This window comes from Ostrea edulis, chromosome 8 (assembly GCF_947568905.1).
Source record: "Ostrea edulis chromosome 8, xbOstEdul1.1, whole genome shotgun sequence".
In the NCBI taxonomy this organism is placed as follows: domain Eukaryota; kingdom Metazoa; phylum Mollusca; class Bivalvia; order Ostreida; family Ostreidae; genus Ostrea; species Ostrea edulis.
In genome coordinates, this window is record NC_079171.1 from 3,154,848 (window position 1) to 3,177,566 (window position 22,719).

A 22,719-nucleotide genomic window follows, 5' to 3' on the forward strand; every position below is an offset into this window, starting at 1 on the left:
ATTGAGGTACACCTTTGAACCAAGGTTCTAAATCCCCTGTAAAGGTTATCAGAGTTATATCAGTCTATGAGTTTTACAGGACAAATGGTGAAAATATTTAAAATTTACCAGACCCAGCATATTGTTCAATAAAGTTAAGTATCATATGGGATATCAAGTAAATGTGACAAATTCAAAAAACTTTATCAAATAAAATTGAAACAATGCTCTAGTGTATAATGTGATTTATTGCACTCAAGAAAAATATTTAGGACTGTGGGCTGCAACGAAAATTTCGATACCATTCGATTCGATCACGAATTCCAGATTCCGGTTCCGTTCAGATTTTGTACAAAAACAACAAATACTGTGACCGATTGATGTGCACAACAAATACAGTGACCGATTGATGTGCACAACATGTGGATTTTTATCCAACAGAGATTTAAATCACTACTGTGGTGAGATTAACATTTTCTCACTACTCAGATACCAACAGAATATGTTCAGATGACTGCAGGTTATCCTTACATGGCGTGTAACATTTCTGTCAATGCTGGGGTGAAATCAACATCGTAAATAATGACAAAGAGTAGCCAAGCATATATCTTATTATTATAGGGGAAAACGTTCTAATTCACGCAAATTTACGAGGTTTCAATTGCTTTTAATTTAAAAATTTGTTTTTAAAACCAATGAGAAGGGGGAAAATGGCAACTGGTGCTTTTTTTTCATCAGCCACTCGTTCTTGTATCCGGATTTTTTCTATGAACCCTACCCAAATTTTACTGGGGAAAAAAACCGACGGTCATGTTACTTTTGCATAGACTGCAATATGAGGTGTTTTCTCTTGTGTTATATTTAGGTTCACCCTGTGATAATTTCTTTTGTTTTATATTTAGGTTCACCCTGTAATAATTACCAAGGTTACTGTGATGTATTTTCCCGTTGCCGTGGTGTTGACAATGAAGGACCATTACAAAGGTTGAAAAATCTGATCTTCAGCGAAAAAACACTGAGCAACATTAAGAACTGGATAATTGTAAGTACACACACTAGTAGATAATTGTAAGCACACACACTAGTAGATAATTATAAGTACACAGTAGTAGATAATTGTAATTACACACACTAGTAGATAATTGTAATTACACACACTAGTAGATAATTGTAAGTATACACACTAGGAGATAATTGTAATTACACACACTAGTAGATAATTGTAAGTATACACACTAGTAGATAATTGTAAGCACACACACTAGTAGATAATTATAAGTACACAGTAGTAGATAATTGTAATTACACACACTAGTAGATAATTGTAAGTACACACACTAGTAGCATTAAAAACTAGATAATCGTAATTACGAATTCTGATTGTCTGTTCGTCTTGTTCTGTCACAGGAAACTCGATTATTTTACCATTCATCAATAGATTACTCTAATACACAATAGATTACTCTAGTACACAATAGATTACTCTAATACATCAATAGATTACTCTAGTACACAATAAATTACTCTAATACACAATAAATTACTCTAATACATCAATAGATTACTCTAATACATCAATAGATTACTCTAACACACAATAGATTACTCTAACACACAATAGATTACTGTAATACACCAATAGATTACTCTAATACATCAATAGATTACTCTCATACACAATAGATTACTCTAGTACACAATAGATTACTCTAGTACACAATAGATTACTCTAATACATCAATAGATTACTCTAGTTCATCAATAGATTACTCTAATACATCAATAGATTACTCTAATACACAATAGATTACTCTAATACATCAATAGATTACTCTAATACACAATAGATTACTCTAGTACACAATAGAGTACTCTAATACACAATAGATTACTCTAGTACACAATAGATTACTCTAATACACAATAGATTACTCTAGTACATCAATAGATTACTCTAGTACACAATAGATTACTGTAATACACAATAGATTACTCTAATACATCAATTGATTACTCTAATACACAATAGATTACTCTAGTACATCAATAGATTACTCTAATACACAATAGATTACTCTAATACACAATAGATTACTCTAGTACATCAATAGATTACTCTAGTACACAATATATTACTCTAATACACAATAGATTACTCTAATACACAATAGATTATTCTAATACACAATAGATTACTCTAATACATCAATAGATTACTCTAATACACAATCTCCGAGTTGCCCAATAGTTCTTGCCCTTTGTGGAATTTGAAATGTATTAATAATTACTTGTAAAAAACATGAAATTGGGATTAGCCATTTCTGGTGGTCTGGGAGAGTGGTAGGGGGAGGGGGTTTAGATCGATTCTGTTTCCCTGCATTGTTTGTGTTTGTAGCTATTGTAGAGATAAGAAATTAGCTGTTGCCAACGGCGGCTTTTGTTTCTTCCAGACAAACAAATTCTGTAATCTGGTTACCTGTGTCATTGTGTCAATCAAAGTTTTAAACGACTACATTGTTTTCAAACAAATTCTGTAATCTGGTTACCTGTGTCATTGTGTCAATCAAAGTTTTAAACGACTACATTGTGTTTTCAAATCCTAGTTTTCTTTCGTATTGCATCAGTGTTGGATAGGTGTTTTTCAATTCTAAATTCTCTGTCATCTCCATGTTTAAAAATACAAGCATGAGTCCTGTAATGTGCATCTGTTAAAGATCTAGAACTACTCTACTTTCACTTTCCATCTCTACAAGTTACTGAAGGAAAACAACATGGTGATGTTTGGAAGGAATGAGGATTATGATCACTCATATGAAAAAAGTAAATAAAAAAACATTGGAATCTGTTTAGGTCTGAATGGGAAACAAATATGAAATGGCATGAGGATTCAGACAAATACTTCATTGATATAAAATTAATATGCAGAAAGTACACAGAAAATCAGAAGAAGTCAAATATAACGACTGCTTGTGGACTAGAGCGATGTTTATGTGTTTCATACCGATTGTTAAGCCGTTCTTGGCACACTAATTTTGACTGCGGATAACTCCGTTTAACTGATCAGGAAATAGGGCTCACGGCGGGTTTGACCGGTCGACAGGGGATGCTTACTCCTACTAGGCACCTGATCCCACCTCTGGTGTGTTCAGGGGTCCGTGTTTGCCCAACTATCTATTTTGTATTGCTTGTAGGAGTTATGAGATTGATCACTGTTTGTTATCTTCACCTTTCATTTGATTGTTCTGTACAGGAATATTGGTGGGCTGTGATGTTAATGAGATTGATCACTGTTTGTTATCTTTCATTGGATTGTTCTGTACAGGAATATTGGTGGGCTGTGATGTTAATGAGATTGATCACTGTTTGTTATCTTTCATTGGATTGTTCTGTACAGGAATATTGGTGGGCTGTGATGTTAATGAGATTGATCACTGTTTGTTATCTTCACCTTTCATTCGATTGTTCTGTACAGGAATATTGGTGGGCTGTGATGTTAATGAGATTGATCACTGTTTGTTATCTTCACCTTTCATTCGATTGTTCTGTACAGGAATATTGGTGGGCTGTGATGTTAATGAGATTGATCACTGTTTGTTATCTTCACCTTTCATTCGATTGTTCTGTACAGGAATATTGGTGGGCTGTGATGTTAATGAGATTGATCACTGTTATCTTCACCTTTCATTCGATTGTTCTGTACAGGAATATTGGTGGGCTGTGATGTTAATGAGATTGATCACTGTTATCTTCACCTTTCATTCGATTGTTCTGTACAGGAATATTGGGCTGTGATGTTAATGAGATTGATCACTGTTTGTTATCTTCACCTTTCATTTGATTGTTCTGTACAGGAATATTGGTGGGCTGTGATGTTAATGAGATTGATCACTGTTTGTTATCTTCACCTTTCATTGGATTGTTCTGTACAGGAATATTGGTGGGCTGTGATGTTAATGAGATTGATCACTGTTTGTTATCTTCACCTTTCATTGGATTGTTCTGTACAGGAATATTGGTGGGCTGTGATGTTAATGAGATTGATCACTGTTTGTTATCTTTCATTGGATTGTTCTGTACAGGAATATTGGTGGGCTGTGATGTTAATGAGATTGATCACTGTTTGTTATCTTTCATTGGATTGTTCTGTACAGGAATATTGGTGGACTGTGATGTTAATGAGATTGATCACTGTTTGTTATCTTCACCTTTCATTCGCTTGTTCTGTACAGGAATATTGGTGGGCTGTGATGTTAATGAGATTGATCACTGTTATCTTCACCTTTCATTGGATTGTTCTGTACAGGAATATTGGTGGGCTGTGATGTTAATGAGATTGATCACTGTTATCTTCACCTTTCATTCGATTGTTCTGTACAGGAATATTGGTGGGCTGTGATGTTAATGAGATTGATCACTGTTTGTTATCTTCACCTTTCATTTGATTGTTCTGTACAGGAATATTGGTGGGCTGTGATGTTAATGAGATTGATCACTGTTTGTTATCTTCACCTTTCATTGGATTGTTCTGTACAGGAATATTGGTGGGCTGTGATGTTAATGAGATTGATCACTGTTTGTTATCTTCACCTTTCATTGGATTGTTCTGTACAGGAATATTGGTGGGCTGTGATGTTAATGAGATTGATCACTGTTTGTTATCTTTCATTGGATTGTTCTGTACAGGAATATTGGTGGGCTGTGATGTTAATGAGATTGATCACTGTTTGTTATCTTTCATTCGATTGTTCTGTACAGGAATATTGGTGGGCTGTGATGTTAATGGGCATCGGATTAATCCTGTTCATGGGACTCTTCATTAAAATCTGTGCTGTTCACACACCCAGCTCCAATCCGAACGCAAAACCAGCGCAGAAATTTGGAGACACTTTACGACGCAGGCGGAGTCGTCCACAGCAATATAGAGCTCAGCAGGTGAGTGTTAGAAACCAAACATACAACTGATGCTATAACTCTCGCAGTCAAAGTGATAAAACTTGAATTAACGTCTCCATTTTTATACCCCCCGCAACAAGTTGTGGGGGGGGGGGGTATACTGGAATCGGGTTGTCCGTCTGTCTGTCTGTCCGTCTGTAGACGCAATGGTTTCCGGGCTCTAAAGCGTTATCCTTTCCACCTACCATCACCATATCATACGTATGGACTACCCATGGGATGAAGATGTTCCCTATCGATTTTGGGGTCAAAAGGTCAAAGGTCAAGCGCACTGGACATTGAAGTAGCAATGTGGTTTCCGGGCTCTAAAGCGTTATCCTTTCCACCTACAGTCACCATATCATACATATGGACTACCCATGGGATGAAGATGTTCCCTATCGATTTTGGGGTCAAAAGGTCAAAGGTCAAGTGCACTAGACATCGAAGTAGCAATATGGTTTCCGGGCTCTAAAGCGTTATCCTTTCCACCTACAGTCACCAAATCATACATATGGACTACCCATGGGATGAAGATGTTCCCTATCGATTTTTGGGTCAAAAGGTCAAAGGTCAAGCGCACTGAACATCGAAGTAGCAATATGGTTTCGGGGCTCTAAAGCGTTATCCTTTCCACCTACAGTCACCAAATCATACATATGGACTACCCATGGGATGAAGATGTTCCCTATCGATTTTGGGGTCACAAGGTCAAAGGTCAAGTGCACTGGACATCGAAGTAGCAATATGGTTTCCGGGCTCTAAAGCGTTATCCTTTCCACCTACAGTCACCATATCATACATATGGACTACCCATGGGATGAAGATGTTTCCTATCGATTTTGGGGTCAAAAGGTCAAAGGTCACGCACACTGGACATCGAAGTAGCAATATGATTTCCATTTCAATTCTTTAATGGCTTTTTTCATCGCATGGAGATGCTGTGTTCCTAGATACCTTTTGGATCATAATACTGAAGTTTTACCTATTAACAACACCCTTTGGGAGATTGGGGTAAGCGGGGGGTATTCTTAGTGAGCATTGCTCACAGTACCTCTTGTGAGTTTTGTTTCCCTGATACCAGTGAGATCTGCAGCACTATTCACTAGTCACCTGAGAAGTTAAAGTATACGTGCGAAATGCATTGTTATGTAAATTTAGGAAATTTTAAACTTGCGGATTGAATCGTGACACGGTTAACTGTGGAGATGCGACCGTGTGGAGGGATAGGTTTGTTAGCAGTGTGGCCTAATCTTCAGTGAGCAGCGTGTCCATATAGACCCAGACACTGAAATCCAAATTCAGATCAGGGGTCTATATGAACATCAGGAATATTGATATTCAGATCAGGGGTCTAAATGAACATCAGGAATATTGATATTCAGATCAGGGGTCTAAATGAACATCATTAATATTGATATTCAGATCAGGAGTCTAAATGAACATCAGGAATATTGACATTCAGATCAGGGGTCTAAATGAACATCAGGAATATTGATATTCAGATCAGGGGTCTAAATGAACATCATTAATATTGATATTCAGATCAGGGATCTAATTGAACGTCAGTATTGGAATATTTAGGGAATTATTTGTATTCGAACCTCAAACAAATGTTGTCCTTTACTCTGCTACAACAGAAAACACGGTAAAAGTGGAAAGTTAATTTCTACATAATCCAGTTTATTGTCATAGTGACGTTTTCTGAATCCATGGTAATCTGTGATCCGTCTGACACCGAGATTAGGCACACAGTTTATTGTCATAGTGACGTTTTCTGTATCCATGGTAATCTGTGATCCGTCTGACACCGAGATTATGCACACAGTTTATTGTCATAGTGACGTTTTCTGTATCCATGGTAATCTGTGATCCGTCTGACACCGAGATTATGCACACACAGTTTTAACATTGAGTATTAGTATTAACTTGGTGATCTGTTTTTGTTACTTTTTATTTTTTTGTTGTTTTTTTTTGTTTTGGTTTTGGTGCTTAACTGAATTAAAACTGTAGTTGTTAGTAGATTTACTATGTCTCACTAACACATCACATGACATGTCACATGATGTGTCAAGCTTCTGTTGGGAAAGGGGCATAACTGTATGTTATTCTGATAGCACATGAGTTTCTTCCTCTTAAATTTCATTGGATGAGATGTGAGATTTCATTGGCTGTTTGGTGAAATTTCATTGGATGTTAATTGTGAAATTTCATTGGATGTTAAATGTTAAGTGGTAACGAAAAATTAAACAATTGAAATTGAAAGAATACAAAATCTTGTTAAATTCCGTGAAATTTTACGTCTTTGTGTGGTAATAATGAAAAAGATTTCTTGTCATTGTGTGGAAATTATACCTGGGCCCTCTATCATAAGTTCCTTATCCAAAGATTTCTCTCACTGTAAACTTGCTGTCAAAGTCTTCTAAGTAGCCGTTTTCACTTTTACCGTGAGATTAAGGGAAATTCCATGATAATTGCACAGTAAATGAAATGTCAGGAAAATATAAAGCAATAATTACATTATATGAACAGTGTTATAAAACAATTATCACATTAAGTGAGTAGTGTTATAAAACAATAATTACATTAAATGAGTCGTGTTATAAAACAATAATAACATTATGTGAGTAGTGTTATAAAACAATAATTACATTAAGTGAGTCGTGTTATAATTCAATAATTACATTGAGTCGTGTTATAAAACAATTATCACATTAAATGAGTCGTGTTATAAAACAATTATCACATTAAATGAGTAGTGTTATAAAACAATAATTACATTAAATGAGTCGTGTTATAAAACAATTATCACATTAAGTGAGTCGTGTTATAAAACAATTATCACATTAAATGAGTAGTGTTATAAAACAATAATTACATTAAATGAGTAGTGTTATAAAACAATTATCACATTAAGTGAGTCGTGTTATAAAACAATAATCACATTAAGTGAGTCGTGTTATAAAACAATTATCACATTAAGTGAGTAGTGTTATAAAACAATAATTACATTGAGTAGTGTTATAAAACAATTATCACATTAAGTGAGTCGTGTTATAAAACAATAATTACATTGAGTAGTGTTATAAAACAATTTTCACATTAAGTGAGTCGTGTTATAAAACAATAATTACATTAAGTGAGTCGTGTTATAAAACAATTATCACATTAAGTGAGTCGTGTTATAAAACAATAATCACATTAAGTGAGTCGTGTTATAAAGGAATAATTACATTAAGTGAGAAGTGTTATAAAACAATTATCACATTAAGTGAGTCGTGTTATAAAACAATAATCACATTAAGTGAGTAGTGTTATAAAACAATAATCACATTAAGTGAGTAGTGTTATAAAACAATTATCACATTAAGTGAGTCGTGTTATAAAACAATTATCACATTAAGTGAGTCGTGTTATAAAGGAATAATTACATTAAGTGAGAAGTGTTATAAAACAATTATCACATTGAGTCGTGTTATAAAGGAATAATTACATTATGTGAGCTGACGGGTTACGATATCTTGTAGAAACCTGACGGTCACAGGTAAGTAGCATTATGAAATATTGATAATTACATTATGTTAGTTGACGGTGTTACGATATCTTGTAGAACTCGGACAGTCGTGGGCCTTTACTAAGTGTAAGTATACAGACAAAGGCAAATCTCTGTGTTCATAAACCCATGTCTGTAACCACGGTAATACAAACGTGAGAAGATGTCTCTGTCTCATTAACTGTTCTCACAAGTTGTGAAGAGTATTCATGTATTTAGTGTACAGAAAAACCTAAAATCTTATTACATCATAGATATATCATCAAGGTCAAGATTTATTAATTGAATTGAAACTGACATTTGATTTCTAAGTGATGTCATGAGGTCCATGATGAGTTTATTACAGTCTTGTCAAACATAGAATATTCAGAATGGTGATAATTATTTCACAGCACAGCATCAAAAGCTAAAAATAGAATCATAGATATTAGAAGTTACTATCAGAATCACAGGTGTTAAAAGTTACTGTCAGAATCATAGGTGTTAAAAGTTACTATCAGAATCACAGGTGTTAAAAGTTATAATCAGAATCATAGGTGTTTAAAGTTACTATCAGAATCACAGGTGTTAAAAGTTATAATCAGAATCACAGGTGTTAAAAGTTATAATCAGAATCACAGGTGTTAAAAGTTATAATCAGAATCATAGGTGTTTAAAGTTACTATCAGAATCATAGGTGTTCAAAGTTATAATCAGAATTGTGTTTGTTTTGAAATTTTGAAAACATAATTTCCCAATATGAATATCAGATATTCATATGTTTGTGTGGTTTTATTTCATCAAAACAAAAGTATGATGTAAAATTTCATGCTAAATATTATTTTTGTTTCTTGCATTCAAATCTGAAAGTCTCTGACATAGTGAAGAGGGAAGATAATTCTTATGACAGTTATTAAGTCTTGACCCTGATACAGTACAACCGGCTATCCTAACACTTGTATTCTGTTGTATCCTGTGATTTATAACTTCAACATAGCATAGCTAAATTAGAGTATGTGTTAATATTTGTCTATTCTCTAGGTTTTTATACAATGAAGCAGATTTACATAGAGCCTTGCTTTGTTGTAATCAGAGTTCTATATAATTAGACTTCACTGTATGTGTTAATATATGTCCATTCTATAGGTGTTTATACAGTGAAGCCTTGCTTTGTTATAGTAGAGTTCTTTATAATTAGACTTCACTGTATATATAATATATGTCCATTCTATAGGTGTTTATACAGTGAAACCTTGCTTTGTTATAGTAGAGTTCTTTATAATTAGACTTCACTGTATGTGTAATATATGTCCATTCTATAGGTGTTTATACAGTGAAGCCTTGCTTTGTTATAATCAGAGTTCTATATAATTAGACTTTACTGTATTGCTATTAGCTTACAGATCAGTTTAGTTTAGTTTAGTTTTTTGGTTGGGATTCTTAGTACCTTCTTTCGTTAAACCAAGCAATTGTTTCCTTTAAGACAACTGAATGAGAGAAAAAAAAGATTATTTCTTTTCAAGTTCACTCATTTTTGTAATTTTTGAACTTCAGAAGATGATGCGATTAATTTTCAACATTGTTCACCAAAGCAGGACATCTATGAAATTAACCTATTCTATCATATCTATAGAATTCATAGCTGTATAAGCCCATCTAGCAGATCCCTGAATTGTGACATCACTGAATTATGACATCACAGATTTGTGACATCACTGTTGGTTTATGACACATGATTTGCCTCTGTCTGATGGTCTTTCATATCACAATGCTAGTCACTTGATGGAAGGGAAACGTGGGAATTCTGGAAATTCATCATGTGTCATGTCAGATCACTGATTTGTTTGTTTATTGAGGGGGAATGCTGACATCACTGTAAATATTATACATGTATTATTGACAAAAGAAACTTGAATTGACATACAAAGTTGAGACTTAAATATATTTTGTTTGATTGAGAAAAAATGAAGAAAGTTTCATTGGTTTAATCACCTGTGTGAAAAAAAATTCTTGAGACTATTCGATTAGAATTTTAGTAAGGGATTTGATAAAAACTTCCACCCATGTGTCCCACGAGCTTTAAATAAACAGAAAGCTTGATAAAATAGCATCACAGCACAACTCCTTGGCTTACTCCCAGAAGCACAAACACCGAAAAGCAAAGAAATATCGCATTTACATCTAAATTACCACCACATTATGTCTTAGAATATGTTGTAGAACATACAACAGATTGAAATATTGTCAATACAGAACTATTGATAGGGTTTTAATTAATCATTAGGACTACAATATTGATAGGGTTTTAATTAATCATTAGAACTACAATAGCGTGAATGAGGCTCTATGTAGGCTCCTTTAAATGTGTCATTTTCTAGTTAAATACCACCCCAACTTTCATTTTGAATGGATGGTGATAGGACTTTCATATTTTGCTTGTTTATCCCTAGTGACAAAACCTATTTTGGTACCAGAATTATTTCACAGACTTTTGAAAAAAAAAATTAACCTTGGCCATAAGAGTTAGTTTTAAGTGGTTACTTCTAAGGCTTTCATATTTCACATGTGTATTCCTTGTGACAAGACCATTTGGTACCAAAATATATGACCCTGGGGTTTGATATGCTTTTTAAATAACTGTTAGCCTTGACCATAACTTTTGAACGATTATTTCTAGGGCATTCATATTTTTCCTCTGTGTATTTATTGCGACAAGACCTTTCTTCTCATATCAAAATTCTTGGACTCATGATGTTGACCTCGGGTTTTGATATACTTCTGAAAGGCATCAACCTTTTGAATTGTTAGAAATACAAGTAGCTAGTGATTTCATTAATGCTCAAAGTCATCAATGATTAGCAATGAACACCCTTTCAGCCTATGTGTTTGAAGTTTGACATTTACATTCCTGGTCTTTTTTCAGGCCTGTTGAAATTTATATAATTTCTTGAATACACATTTTGCTTATATTTGACGCACAATCCTACTGTTAAAAGATTGATTTCTATGATCTCTATCAAAAGATGATGATAAGGAATAGTAATCATTCTCACAACTCTTATAAGCAGTACAAAATAGATGGTTGTGCAAACACGGACCCCTGGACACACCAGAGGTGGCATCGGGTGCCTAAGAGGAGTAAGCATCCTCTGTCAACTGGTTACACCCGTATTGAGCCCTATTTCTTGATGTGGTAAACGGAGTAATCTGTAGTCAAAATCAGTGTATACAAAATGGCCTAACAATCAGTATGAAACATGTCAGACAGCATTTGACCCAATGATAGGTTGTATTGTTAAACTAGATCGTTATAACAACCATGAAATTTGGGAAATGCTAACTTTAAATGAAACTGTTGAAACCCCTGTAACATCAACTTGTTTTTAAGTAGCCTGCCTCTATTTAAAACATTGATCATAAGTAGAACAAGCTTTTGTGTATTGAATCAGTTGAGATATATACACACCATGTTCAGATGATAATGGAATATTGCTACATTAATATGGAGAAGCTGGAAGCCTCCATCAAAAGCTAAAACATTGTACTGATAAATTGCTATAATTTTGTTATAAACAGGATTTCATCTGCAAAAAAAACAAAACAAAACACAGCAACTTTTGGAAGTCTGCATCAGAGGAATATGTGTGTTTTAATTAGATTATTAATGTGAAATATGATGCTGTCCATCCCGAGCTGCATGAAATGCCTGCGTGTTGGGAAGATCGGAGGAAGTGGTGTATGTTAGGATATACCAAGCGGTATAGTTAGATAGCTAGGGAGGAGCGGTATTTCTACCTCCCAGATCTCTTGTGCTGAGTAGTACATATATATATATATATATATATATATATATATATATATATAGGAATACAAAAGTTGTAAAGCTAATATATATAGATATAAATATATATATATAGGAATACAAAAGTTGTAAAGCTAATATATATAGATATAAATATATATATATAGGAATACAAAAGTTGTAAAGCTAATATATATAAATAGGGTGCTTCTAAAGCTAATGTAAAGAGGGCGCTTCCGAAACTAATATAAATAGGTCGCTTCTAAAGCTAATGTTAAGAGGGCGCTTCAGAAACTAATACAAGTAGGTCGCTTCTAAAACTAAATAGGTCAAGGTGAGGTCGTGTCAACATGAAGTTTGGTAAACCTATTAGATGTATTTCTGTGTCTGGAATTTATGACACGATTACTACATGTGTTTATGCCTTCTACCATGGTGAGAAGACTGGTGTAGACATTAATGCCTGCTGCCTAATCTTATTGTGTATAAAATATACCATGAAATATATTTATATAAAAAAAAACCTCAACAACGACATGACACTTCCAAACTTAACCCAAAAACGTGATAGTAACCATGAATCTCTGTTCTACAGTTCAATTTTATTTTCCTTTTAGTTTTATGTTATATTATCTCCTTGAAACAGAATCCTTTCTAAGTGTCTGGTGCTTTTGTATACAAATGTATATATTAGTCCCCGCTTATAACAGAATCTTTTGTTGATATATTGTCTCCCCTTATAACAGAATCTTTTGTTTATATATTGTCCCCCCTTATAACAGAATCTTTTGTTATACCCCCCGCAACAAGTTGTGAGGGGGGGGGGGGGGGGGTATACTGGAATCGGGTTGTCCATCTGTCTGTCCGTCCGTCTGTAGACGCAATGGTTTCCGGGCTCTAAAGCATTATCCTTTCCACCTACCGTCACCATATCATATATATGGACTACCCATGGGATGAAAATGTTCCCTATCGATTTTGGGGTCAAAAGGTCAAAGGTCAAGCGCACTGGACATCAAAGTAGCAATATGGTTTCCAGGCTCTAAAGCGTTATCCTTTCTACCTACCGTCACCATATCATATATATGGACTACCCATGGGATGAAGATGTTCCCTATCGATTTTGGGGTCAAAGGTCAATTGCACTGGACATCGAAGTAGCAATATGGTTTCCGGGCTCTAAAGCGTTATCCTTTCCACCTACAGTCACCATATCATACATATGGACTACCCATGGGATGAAGATGTTCCCTATCGATTTTGGGGTCAAAAGGTTAAAGGTCAAGTGCACTGGACATCGAAGTAGCAATATGGTTTCCGGGCTCTAAAGCGTTATCCTTTCCACCTACAGTCACCATATTATACATATGGACTACCCATGGGATGAAGATGATCCCTATCGATTTTAAGGTCAAAGGTCAAGCACACTGGACATCGAAGTAGCAATATGGTTTCCGGGCTCTAAAGCGTTATCCTTTCCATCTACAGTCACCATATCATACATATGGACTACCCATGGGATGAAGATGTTCCCTATCGATTTTGGGGTCAAAAGGTCAAAGGTCACGCGCACTGGGCATCGAAGTAGCAATATGGTTCGGTTTGTCATGCCATTTGTTTTTTACACTCAGAAAAGAGGTAGTTTATACCTATTACCAACACCCTTTGGGAGATTGGGGTAAGCGGGGGGGGTATTCTTAGTGAGCATTGCTCACAGTACCTCTTGTTTATATATTGTCTCTCCTTATAACAGAATCTTTTGTTTATATATTGCCCCCCCCCCCCCCCCTTATAAGAGAATCTTTTGTTTATATATTGTCCCCCCTTATAACAGAATCTTTTGTTTATATAATGTCCCCCCTTATAACAGAATCTATTGTTTATATAATGTCCCCCCTTATAACAGAATCTTTTGTTTCGATATTATCTCCCCTTATAACAGAATCTTTTGTTGATATATTGTCCCCTTATAACAGAATCTTTTGTTTAGATATTGTCTCCCCTTATAACAGAATCTTTTGTTTCGATATTATCTCCCCTTATAACAGAATCTTTTGTTGATATATTGTCCCCTCATAACAGAATCTTTTGTTTATATATTGTCTCCCCTTATAGCAGAATCTTTTGTTTATATATTGTCCCCTTATAACAGAATCTTTTGTTTATATATTGCCCCCCCCCCCCCCCCCCCCCCTATAACAGAATCTTTTGTTTAAATATTGTCCCCCCTTATAACAGAATCTTTTGTTGATATTATATTGTCCCCCCCCCCCCCCTTATAACAGAATCTTTTGTATATATATCCCCCCCCCCCCCACCTTATAACAGAATCTTTTGTTTATATATTGTCCCCCCTTATAACAGAATCTTTTGTTTATATATTGTCTCCCCTTATAACAGAATCTTTTGTTTATATAATGTCCCCCCTTATAACAGAATCTATTGTTTATATAATATCCCCCCTTATAACAGAATCTTTTGTTTCGATATTATCTCCCCTTATAACAGAATCTTTTGTTGATATATTGTCCCCTTATAACAGAATCTTTGGTTTAGATATTGTCTCCCCTTATAACAGAATCTTTTGTTTCGATATTATCTCCCCTTATAACAGAATCTTTTGTTTCGATATTATCTCCCCTTATAACAGAATCTTTTGTTTGTATATTGTCCCCCTTATAACATAATCTTTTGTTCATATATTGTCCCCCCTTATAACAGAATCTTTTGTTCATATATTGTCCCCTTATAACCGAGTCCTTTTTGTTTATTTGATTTCAAATAAAAAAGGACAATCAAAATCACCAGGTTAGATGAAATATTCAAGAATTTAAGCAATATAATGTGTCCATTTTTTGAATACATTATTTCACTAGAGAACTAAATTGGCCCCCATCTTAGGGCCTAAATCCCTATCATATTGGCCCCCATCTTAGGGCCAAAATCCATAGCCCGGGAATCATGATTGTCATATATAGATTGAGAGCTTCATGGACATCATAACCATGCATTTAGTTTTTCCTCACACAAGTAGTTTCATCGCTTCTTATAGACTGTCACTGCATTTTGATTGGTCCTTGAAGATTGTGGATATGTTTTAATTGGTCCTTGTATATGTAGACTGTTGCTTTATTTTGATTGGTCCTTGAAGACTGTCACTATGATTTGATTGGTCATTATAGATTGCCTTCATATAATCTGATTAATCCTTGTTTGGAGCTTTGCTTTGTATTTATGTTGCAGTAAATTCCAAGTAGTTTTTTTTTTTTTTTTTTTTGGTGGTGGTTTCAGGTTTGGCCTATGAACAATCTGATATAGAGTATCGACTGTTACTGTGTTATTTAAGGCAATCTTTGATAATTAAGTAATTCTTAATTTCTGAAATATGAATCCTCCCAAGTGAATGTATTTTCTCTGTTTAATTTCTGACACGGAATACTAAGTGTTTCCATAGAAATACAAATTTCTTAATTGTCCTGCTACTCGCATAGCATGATGGGTGGACAGAGAGAATAAAGAACATTCAACTTTCACTTTCTGTTTAGGTGTTGTATATGTATATTGTTGCTACATGTATGTTACCCAATGTTGCACACTGTATCACTTTCACTTTCTGTTTATGCGTGTGTCTCTGTTACATGTTTGTTACACACTAACCATGGCTGTGTCTCTGTAGCGGACACTTGCAGTGATTTCTGTTACTCTAACTCGTTTGTTATAATTCAAATAATAGCAAACAATCATCTGAAGTATTTCATTGTAGGAAATCATTCATTGTAGAGAGTACTGTAAATTCTTATAAACATACGTGAGGGATTTATTATCGTGTAATTTCGCGTGAAGCATCCCTCTCAAGTTATAATTACTTTTATTTTTATATTGCTAAGACTCATGATGAACAGTGCACTCACGAATTTATGTTCTCGTTATTTGACTATTATGAGTCATTTCGCGATATTAGATGCTCGCGTAAAATAAGGAATGTACAGTAATTCATTGTAAAGAATAATTAATTTCGTGATATTAGATAATCGCGTAAAATAAGGCATCTACAGTAATTCATTATAGGAAATAATTCATTTCGCGATATTAGATACTCGCGTGAAATAGGGCATCTACAGTAATTCATTATAAAGAATAATTAATTTCGTGATATTAGATAATCGCGTAAAATAAGGCATCTACAGTAATTCATTATAGGAAATAATTCATTTCGCGATATTAGATACTCGCGCGAAATCTACAGTAATTCGTTATAGGAAATAATTCATTTCGCGATATTAGATACTCGGGTAAAATAAGGCATCTACAGTAATTCTAGGAAATAATTCATTTCGTGATATAAGATACTCGCGTGAAATAAGGAATGTACAGTAATTCATTACAGGAAATAATTCATACATAAAATACTCATTTCATTATTATGGGGTAACTCATTGTGGAGTAATTCGTTTTATAGAGTAATTCGGTATAGGAAGTCATTCATTATAGGAAGTTGATTGTATCTTGCTTAATGTACTGCTCGAGAATTTTTCACTCATATGGAGACGTCACCAAGACCGGTGAACATCCTCAAATTTAGGACTATGCTCGGCACTTTCTGCCATTGAGCAGTGAGGGTTATTTCCCATGCCACACCTACTGTGACACGGGACATTTGTTTTTAAGGTCATCTCCGAGGAGCCGTGACATTCACACCTGATGCCGAGTGCTTGGCGATGGAACTGTCACTCCCTTTTTTAACGACTTAGGTCTGTCGCAGCCGGGATTCAAACCCCGGGCATTGAGTATTTCATTGTAACCTGTGGAGTAATTAATTTTATGGAGGAATTCAGTTCTCAGAGTAAACTTCGATGTATGCAGTAATTGTTTTTATGTAGACGGCTTAATGTTTTTATGTAGACTGCTTCAGTATATGGAATAATTCATGGCTGTCTGTAATACAGTTATATATATTCCTTATAGTATTCATTCTGAACAGGTTTATTGTTGATGTAAATAAGAGTTACTGTAAACAAAACTTATCTTACATAGGAATTACTCTTAAGCAAAAATTATTGTAAAATTACTGTTAAATTGAGAATTGCTGTAAATGAGAATTTACTGTAAACAGCTGTTAACACAAATTGTTGTAAACGGGACATCGTGTTATATCATCGTTATACACACGGTCATCCAGTATTTAGTGTCATTATAATTGTGTGTATTTGTGCTGTGAAATGAAATTCATTTGGTGTTTTTTTCCCTTTGCAGGGCCCCTCGGGACCCCCACCACCATACTCAGCTCAAGGAGGCCCCCCACAGGGACATCGAAAGGGTGGGGCTAAAAGTGGAAAGTATAATAACTTAGAGATGCGGAAAGTCTGAGCAGTGTGTGTCTATAAGTTATTTTTATCATTTAGATTTGATGTTTCTTTTCTAAGAATTGTGTTTTTATTGAACAAGGATTCCAGTTTTCAGTGCAGTATGTACGTATATACTCATTTCCCAAGTGTAATATTGATTTAATTTTTACATGTGTTATGTATTGTATGATATCGCTGGGTTTATTCAACAGATGTTGGATGAAGGTAGTATATGTAACTGTGAAATGTCATTAACTGCAGGATATTGTAATGTGTACAGTCTACTCCGCTCAGCGATGTTTTTCCTTATATAACTGGTACCGATAAACAGTACCACTCCCAATGCCAAAAACCATGGATTTTTCCCAATTTTGAGACTAAAAATTCCCAATTTACTTGCCGAAAAATAGACCAGCCGCTGACATCGTAATTTACTTAGTCTGAAACGTTGTACAAATTAACTAAAATGTTCACTTCTGGTATTAAATGGAAAGTACAGATCATAGCAGTGCGCGTGTTGTAGAGCTACAAATGATTCTAAAACGAGCCTACGACGATTCCTTTATCTCTCACAACAGCAAATATTACCGTAAAATAGTTTGTAAAGAGATGACTACTTGTTCTTTTTTTTCTTTTCTTTTAATTGAAATCATTTGCCGATACTTTGGTAGAAAATTCCCAATTTTTTCGATTTTGAATCCATTTTCCCCAATTGAATGGGTACCGGTACCAGTACCAATTGGTAGAAAAAAATTGCTGCGGCGCTTATATTGAAATCACTTATATTGAATTATCTGTTATATTGAAGTCCTAACTTTGACCTATCTGTTATATTGAAGTCACTTATATTGAACTATCTGTTATATTGAAATTGCCACTATTGAACTATCTGTTATATTGAAATCACTTATATTGAACTATCTGTTATATTGAAGAAAATATAAATCTCTGGTAACATTATGTATATGGTTCAACATTGGTAATACTGAACTTTGGGTATAATGAACAATTCAGGTCGATCTCCTCAATTTCTATATATCCGGAGTAGACTGTACAATAGAATAGAGTATACTCCAAGAACTTGGCATCATAAAGACTCTGTTTGACCCTGAATATTGACAGTTGTGTTTGTATTTCGAAACTAGTTGCTATCCTCAATTTGACCAAAGCGACCTGAATGAAGATAATTTTTTTCCACTTGCGGTATCCGGACTTAACGACTTCCAGAAACCGTGGAAACACAAACTGGAGAAATGTAGATATATCCGAAAAATTTGTGAGTCTGTGAGACGGATAAATTCTTATCCCTTCTTACTGCTCCATGCTTTCTGAGGAAAAAACATTTGTGGCTATTTGACTTGTGGTTCACAGAAATTGTAGTGAAATTTAGAAATTGCACTGCTTTTTAAGTTGGCATGTGCCTCAAATCAAAATTAAAATTTAATCAGTGATGTCTTTTATGAATTATAATTTGATTCTGTTGATGAAATAGAATTGAATTTGAAGTCCCTCTCCCCCTCCCCCTGAAGAAAGGTTATATTATATTCAGTCATCTCTGGAAATCTCTTCGCATCGAAATTGTGTTTTACTTCAAAGTTTAGATACAATTCAAGGACACAAATTTGTTGTAACATCAGTTTCTCATCTCTGTTAACAGCCAAAATCATAACTTTCAAACCCAGCATTTACTGAACATGATCTGTACATTGGGTTTCAATGCCTTAATGAAAATACATAGAAAGATCTGGATTTTAATTTCTTTTCGTTTTCATTTAAGCCCGATTTAGATTTGTGAAAAATCTCATTTCAGTAAAATGCTTATACCCATCACACTACAGTAGTTTTATGTTCTCATATTTTTTTTTTTTTTTTTTTTGTGGTGGTGAAAATAAATTTTACCCCCCCCCCCCCCCTGATTAAAATTTCCCCATAGGTCAAATTGATAGGAGGCAACAGAAAGCAATCTGTTATTGCCTTAGTACATGTTAATTGTATTCAGTACCAGAGTTCTCTATCATTAAGAAGAGACATATTTCATATCGGAGTTAGAGTTTCATTGTATGTCGATTGTTTGCAATGGTGTCTGTTTTAATTGTGCAGTCTCACAGGTCTATGAAATAGAACTGTACATACCATTTCATTGTTCAGAGATATTTTAAGTCATATGTTATGTGGTCATTAAATGGTTGGCGACTCTCGTACATGTACAGTAAAATACGCTTATTACAAGCATACTTAAAACAAATTCACGCTTATTGTAAAGTTGTATTTATTTCCATTTGAAGAGAAATTGATGAAGAGTTTGGTTACAATGAACTGGTTTTTTTTTTTTCTCTTGGAGATTTGTTATAACCGTGTTTCACTGTATAACAACGTTTTGTTACAGGGAACTGTTTTCTTTTTCTCGGAGATTTGTTATAACCATGTTTCACTGTATAACAACGTTTTGTTACAGGGAACTGTTTTCTTTTTCTTGGAGATTTGTTATAACCATGTTTCACTGTATAACAACGTTTTGTTACAGGGAACTGTTTTTTGTTGTTTTTTTTTTTTTTTAGATTCACTGTAACCATGCCTTACTGTACCTGTTAAAGTGATAGTTTCTGTAGATCCATACTTTCCCACAATGCACTGTTGTGTGTAATTATCTGGGTACAGATATGTAACTTCAATTCTGTAAATCCATACTTTCCCACAATGCACTGTTGTGTGTAATTATCTGGGTACAGATATGTAACTTCAATTCTGTAGATCCATACTTTCCCACAATGCACTGTTGTGTGTAATTATCTGGGTACAGATATGTAACTTCAATTCTGTAGATCCATACTTTCCCACAATGCACTGTTGTGTGTAATTATCTGGGTACAGATATGTAACTTCAATTCTGTAGATCCATACTTTCCCACAATGCACTGTTGTGTGTAATTATCTGGGTACAGATATGTAACTTCAATTCTGTAGATCCATACTTTCCCACAATGCACTGTTGTGTGTAATTATCTGGGTACAGATATGTAACTTCAATTCTGAGAAGTAGCCAGTAGAGATTGTCCTAGGAAAATCAGGCATCAAATTTTAAATGGGCTTACTACCTGAAGAAAAAATAATTGGGTTTGAAAAATCTTATTTTGATTTATTTTTCTTTGTGTAAAGACTGCTTAATGCCCTTCATGATTGTTGTCATAATAGCTGATGTGAACCCATTGCAAAAGGCAGTTAACTCATGCCTGTTTAAAATTTGTAAGACTCTGTGGGCAATTTGTCATTGTACACCAATATAGTGACAATATGTCATATGACACTTGATATTAAGGCAGTGTGTCACGTGACAGGTAGACAATGGGTCAGGCCTGATCTATTTGTAGCTACATAATCTGTCTGGTGGTGTCACCCAAACATGTCTGCTAATGAAATGTGCGCATGGCGAACTTTTGTAATTTATTTATATTTTTTTGTTATACAGCTGTGTATCATATGTTTAGTTTTATCCTTAAAATATTTAAATTCATTGTTATCCCCACTACCGGTAAATTGAATGGTTGTTAAATTTTCCAGAAATTGATTGTAGGAGTGGGGGTAAGTTTTTACGGCAGATAATATTTATTTTTTGTACACAATGTTTACATGAGGTAATGCGTCAATGATCTAAGGCCGAGTTTGATGATTACATGACATATAAAAATGACGGACAGGACATCGCGGTTTTCTGTAGGAAGAATTCGGTATCTGCTATCTTTATAATACTATTGTGACACAACTCCATATTTATTTTACTCAGAATGTGTACTATATTTATATAACATGTATTGTCATTATAACGTCTAGCAGTGAATAAACTGATTGACAGTCCCCTTAGCTCCTCCCATATTACGATTTTCCATGCCATTATAACGTCCGCAGTGAATAAACTGATTGACAGTCCCCTTAGCTCCTCCCATATTACGATTTTCCACGCCACTTCCCGCTTTATTTCACTGTTGACGTCATCAAACGATAAGGACACCTGTTAATCTTTCGCTTGGAATCTCCACTTTACATCAATGATATGTTTATTTCGTATTTCGTTATAAATTTAAAATGTATAGGATTTGTAGGTAAATACTGTTATGTAACACCCCCCCCCCCCCTCCCTATGTGCTTGTGATTTTCGTGAGCCATTTGACCTCCTGGCCTTAATTCTGATTCAAGACCACAGTAAAATTAACTGATTGTGTGGCATTAGGTTTTATATTATTGTGTCGTTTTAATTTTCGTTTATTGGGTTTTCAGAAATCTTGTTGAGTTGGTGCTTATTATTTTTTTTAACGTTTCCTGCACCGTTAGGTTTGAGATATATTTTACTGCATTCGTTTGTATTTATGTGAAATTGTGTAGATGACAAGGAGAGGTTTCCATACCGTCATGTGTCAACACTGTCGCGTGTCTATAATGTTGATAACTCATTAAGTATGTAATAGAGATTATTCTTTCATTTATAAATTCGACCACATTAAGATTTGCATTTGTGCATCCGAAAGAGATTTGCCGTCAATCATAATGTTTTACATGAATAAATTATGTATTAATAAAAATTGTTGTTCTTCTCTTCACCATAACAAGGCTTACAACTTCAACGCAAAGGCAACATACAAGAGTTACCCCCCTTAGACGTAAATTGTTGTTTATTTGTAGTGATGCGTCCCGATGATGATTTGGCTGGACTGAGTTTTTGTCCAGCGTCTGTTAACTTTCCATAGTTTCCTCTTCTTAGAACTACTCATTCAATTTCCATCAAACTTTGTACACATCTTCTTTGATTACAGGAGATTCAGTTTTGTTCAATTGAAAAACCGTTGTCCCTATAATCCTGAAAAGGCAGAATTAGGGTACGGTTTAGCGTGGTGACCTATTGGGGTACGGTTCAGCGTGGTGAACTATTAGGGCATAGTTCAACGTGGTGACCTATTAGGGCACGGTTCAGCGTGGTGACCTATTAGGGTACGGTTTAGCGTGGTGACCTATTAGGGTACGGTTCAGCGTGGTGACCTATTGCAAATGATCTGCCTCCGTCGTTGTGCGTTAACAATTGAATTTTTAAAAAAAAGAAAAACTTGGCTTCCATGGCTGAGTGGTTAGAGCATCGCGTT

General features: G+C 34.6%; 1 protein-coding gene across 3 annotated transcripts in view; it reads left to right on the forward strand.

The window, feature by feature from the left end:
• Window positions 1-22,164, forward strand: part of LOC125660929 (disintegrin and metalloproteinase domain-containing protein 10-like) — a 61,980-nt gene extending 39,816 nt beyond the window's left edge. The window contains exons 16-19 of one of the 3 annotated variants that reach the window (XM_048892753.2): window positions 882-1,021; window positions 4,735-4,911; window positions 8,439-8,455; window positions 17,499-22,164. In XM_048892753.2, coding sequence (XP_048748710.2) covers window positions 882-1,021; window positions 4,735-4,911; window positions 8,439-8,455; window positions 17,499-17,595 — 431 coding nt within the window. In that variant the 3' untranslated portion in view covers window positions 17,596-22,164. Of the gene's footprint in view, window positions 1-881; window positions 1,022-4,734; window positions 4,912-8,438; window positions 8,456-8,521; window positions 8,552-17,498 lie in introns of all 3 variants that reach the window. The other 2 variants (XM_048892751.2, XM_048892752.2) reach the window with 2 other exon arrangements.
• Window positions 22,165-22,719: the final 555 nt, after the last annotated feature.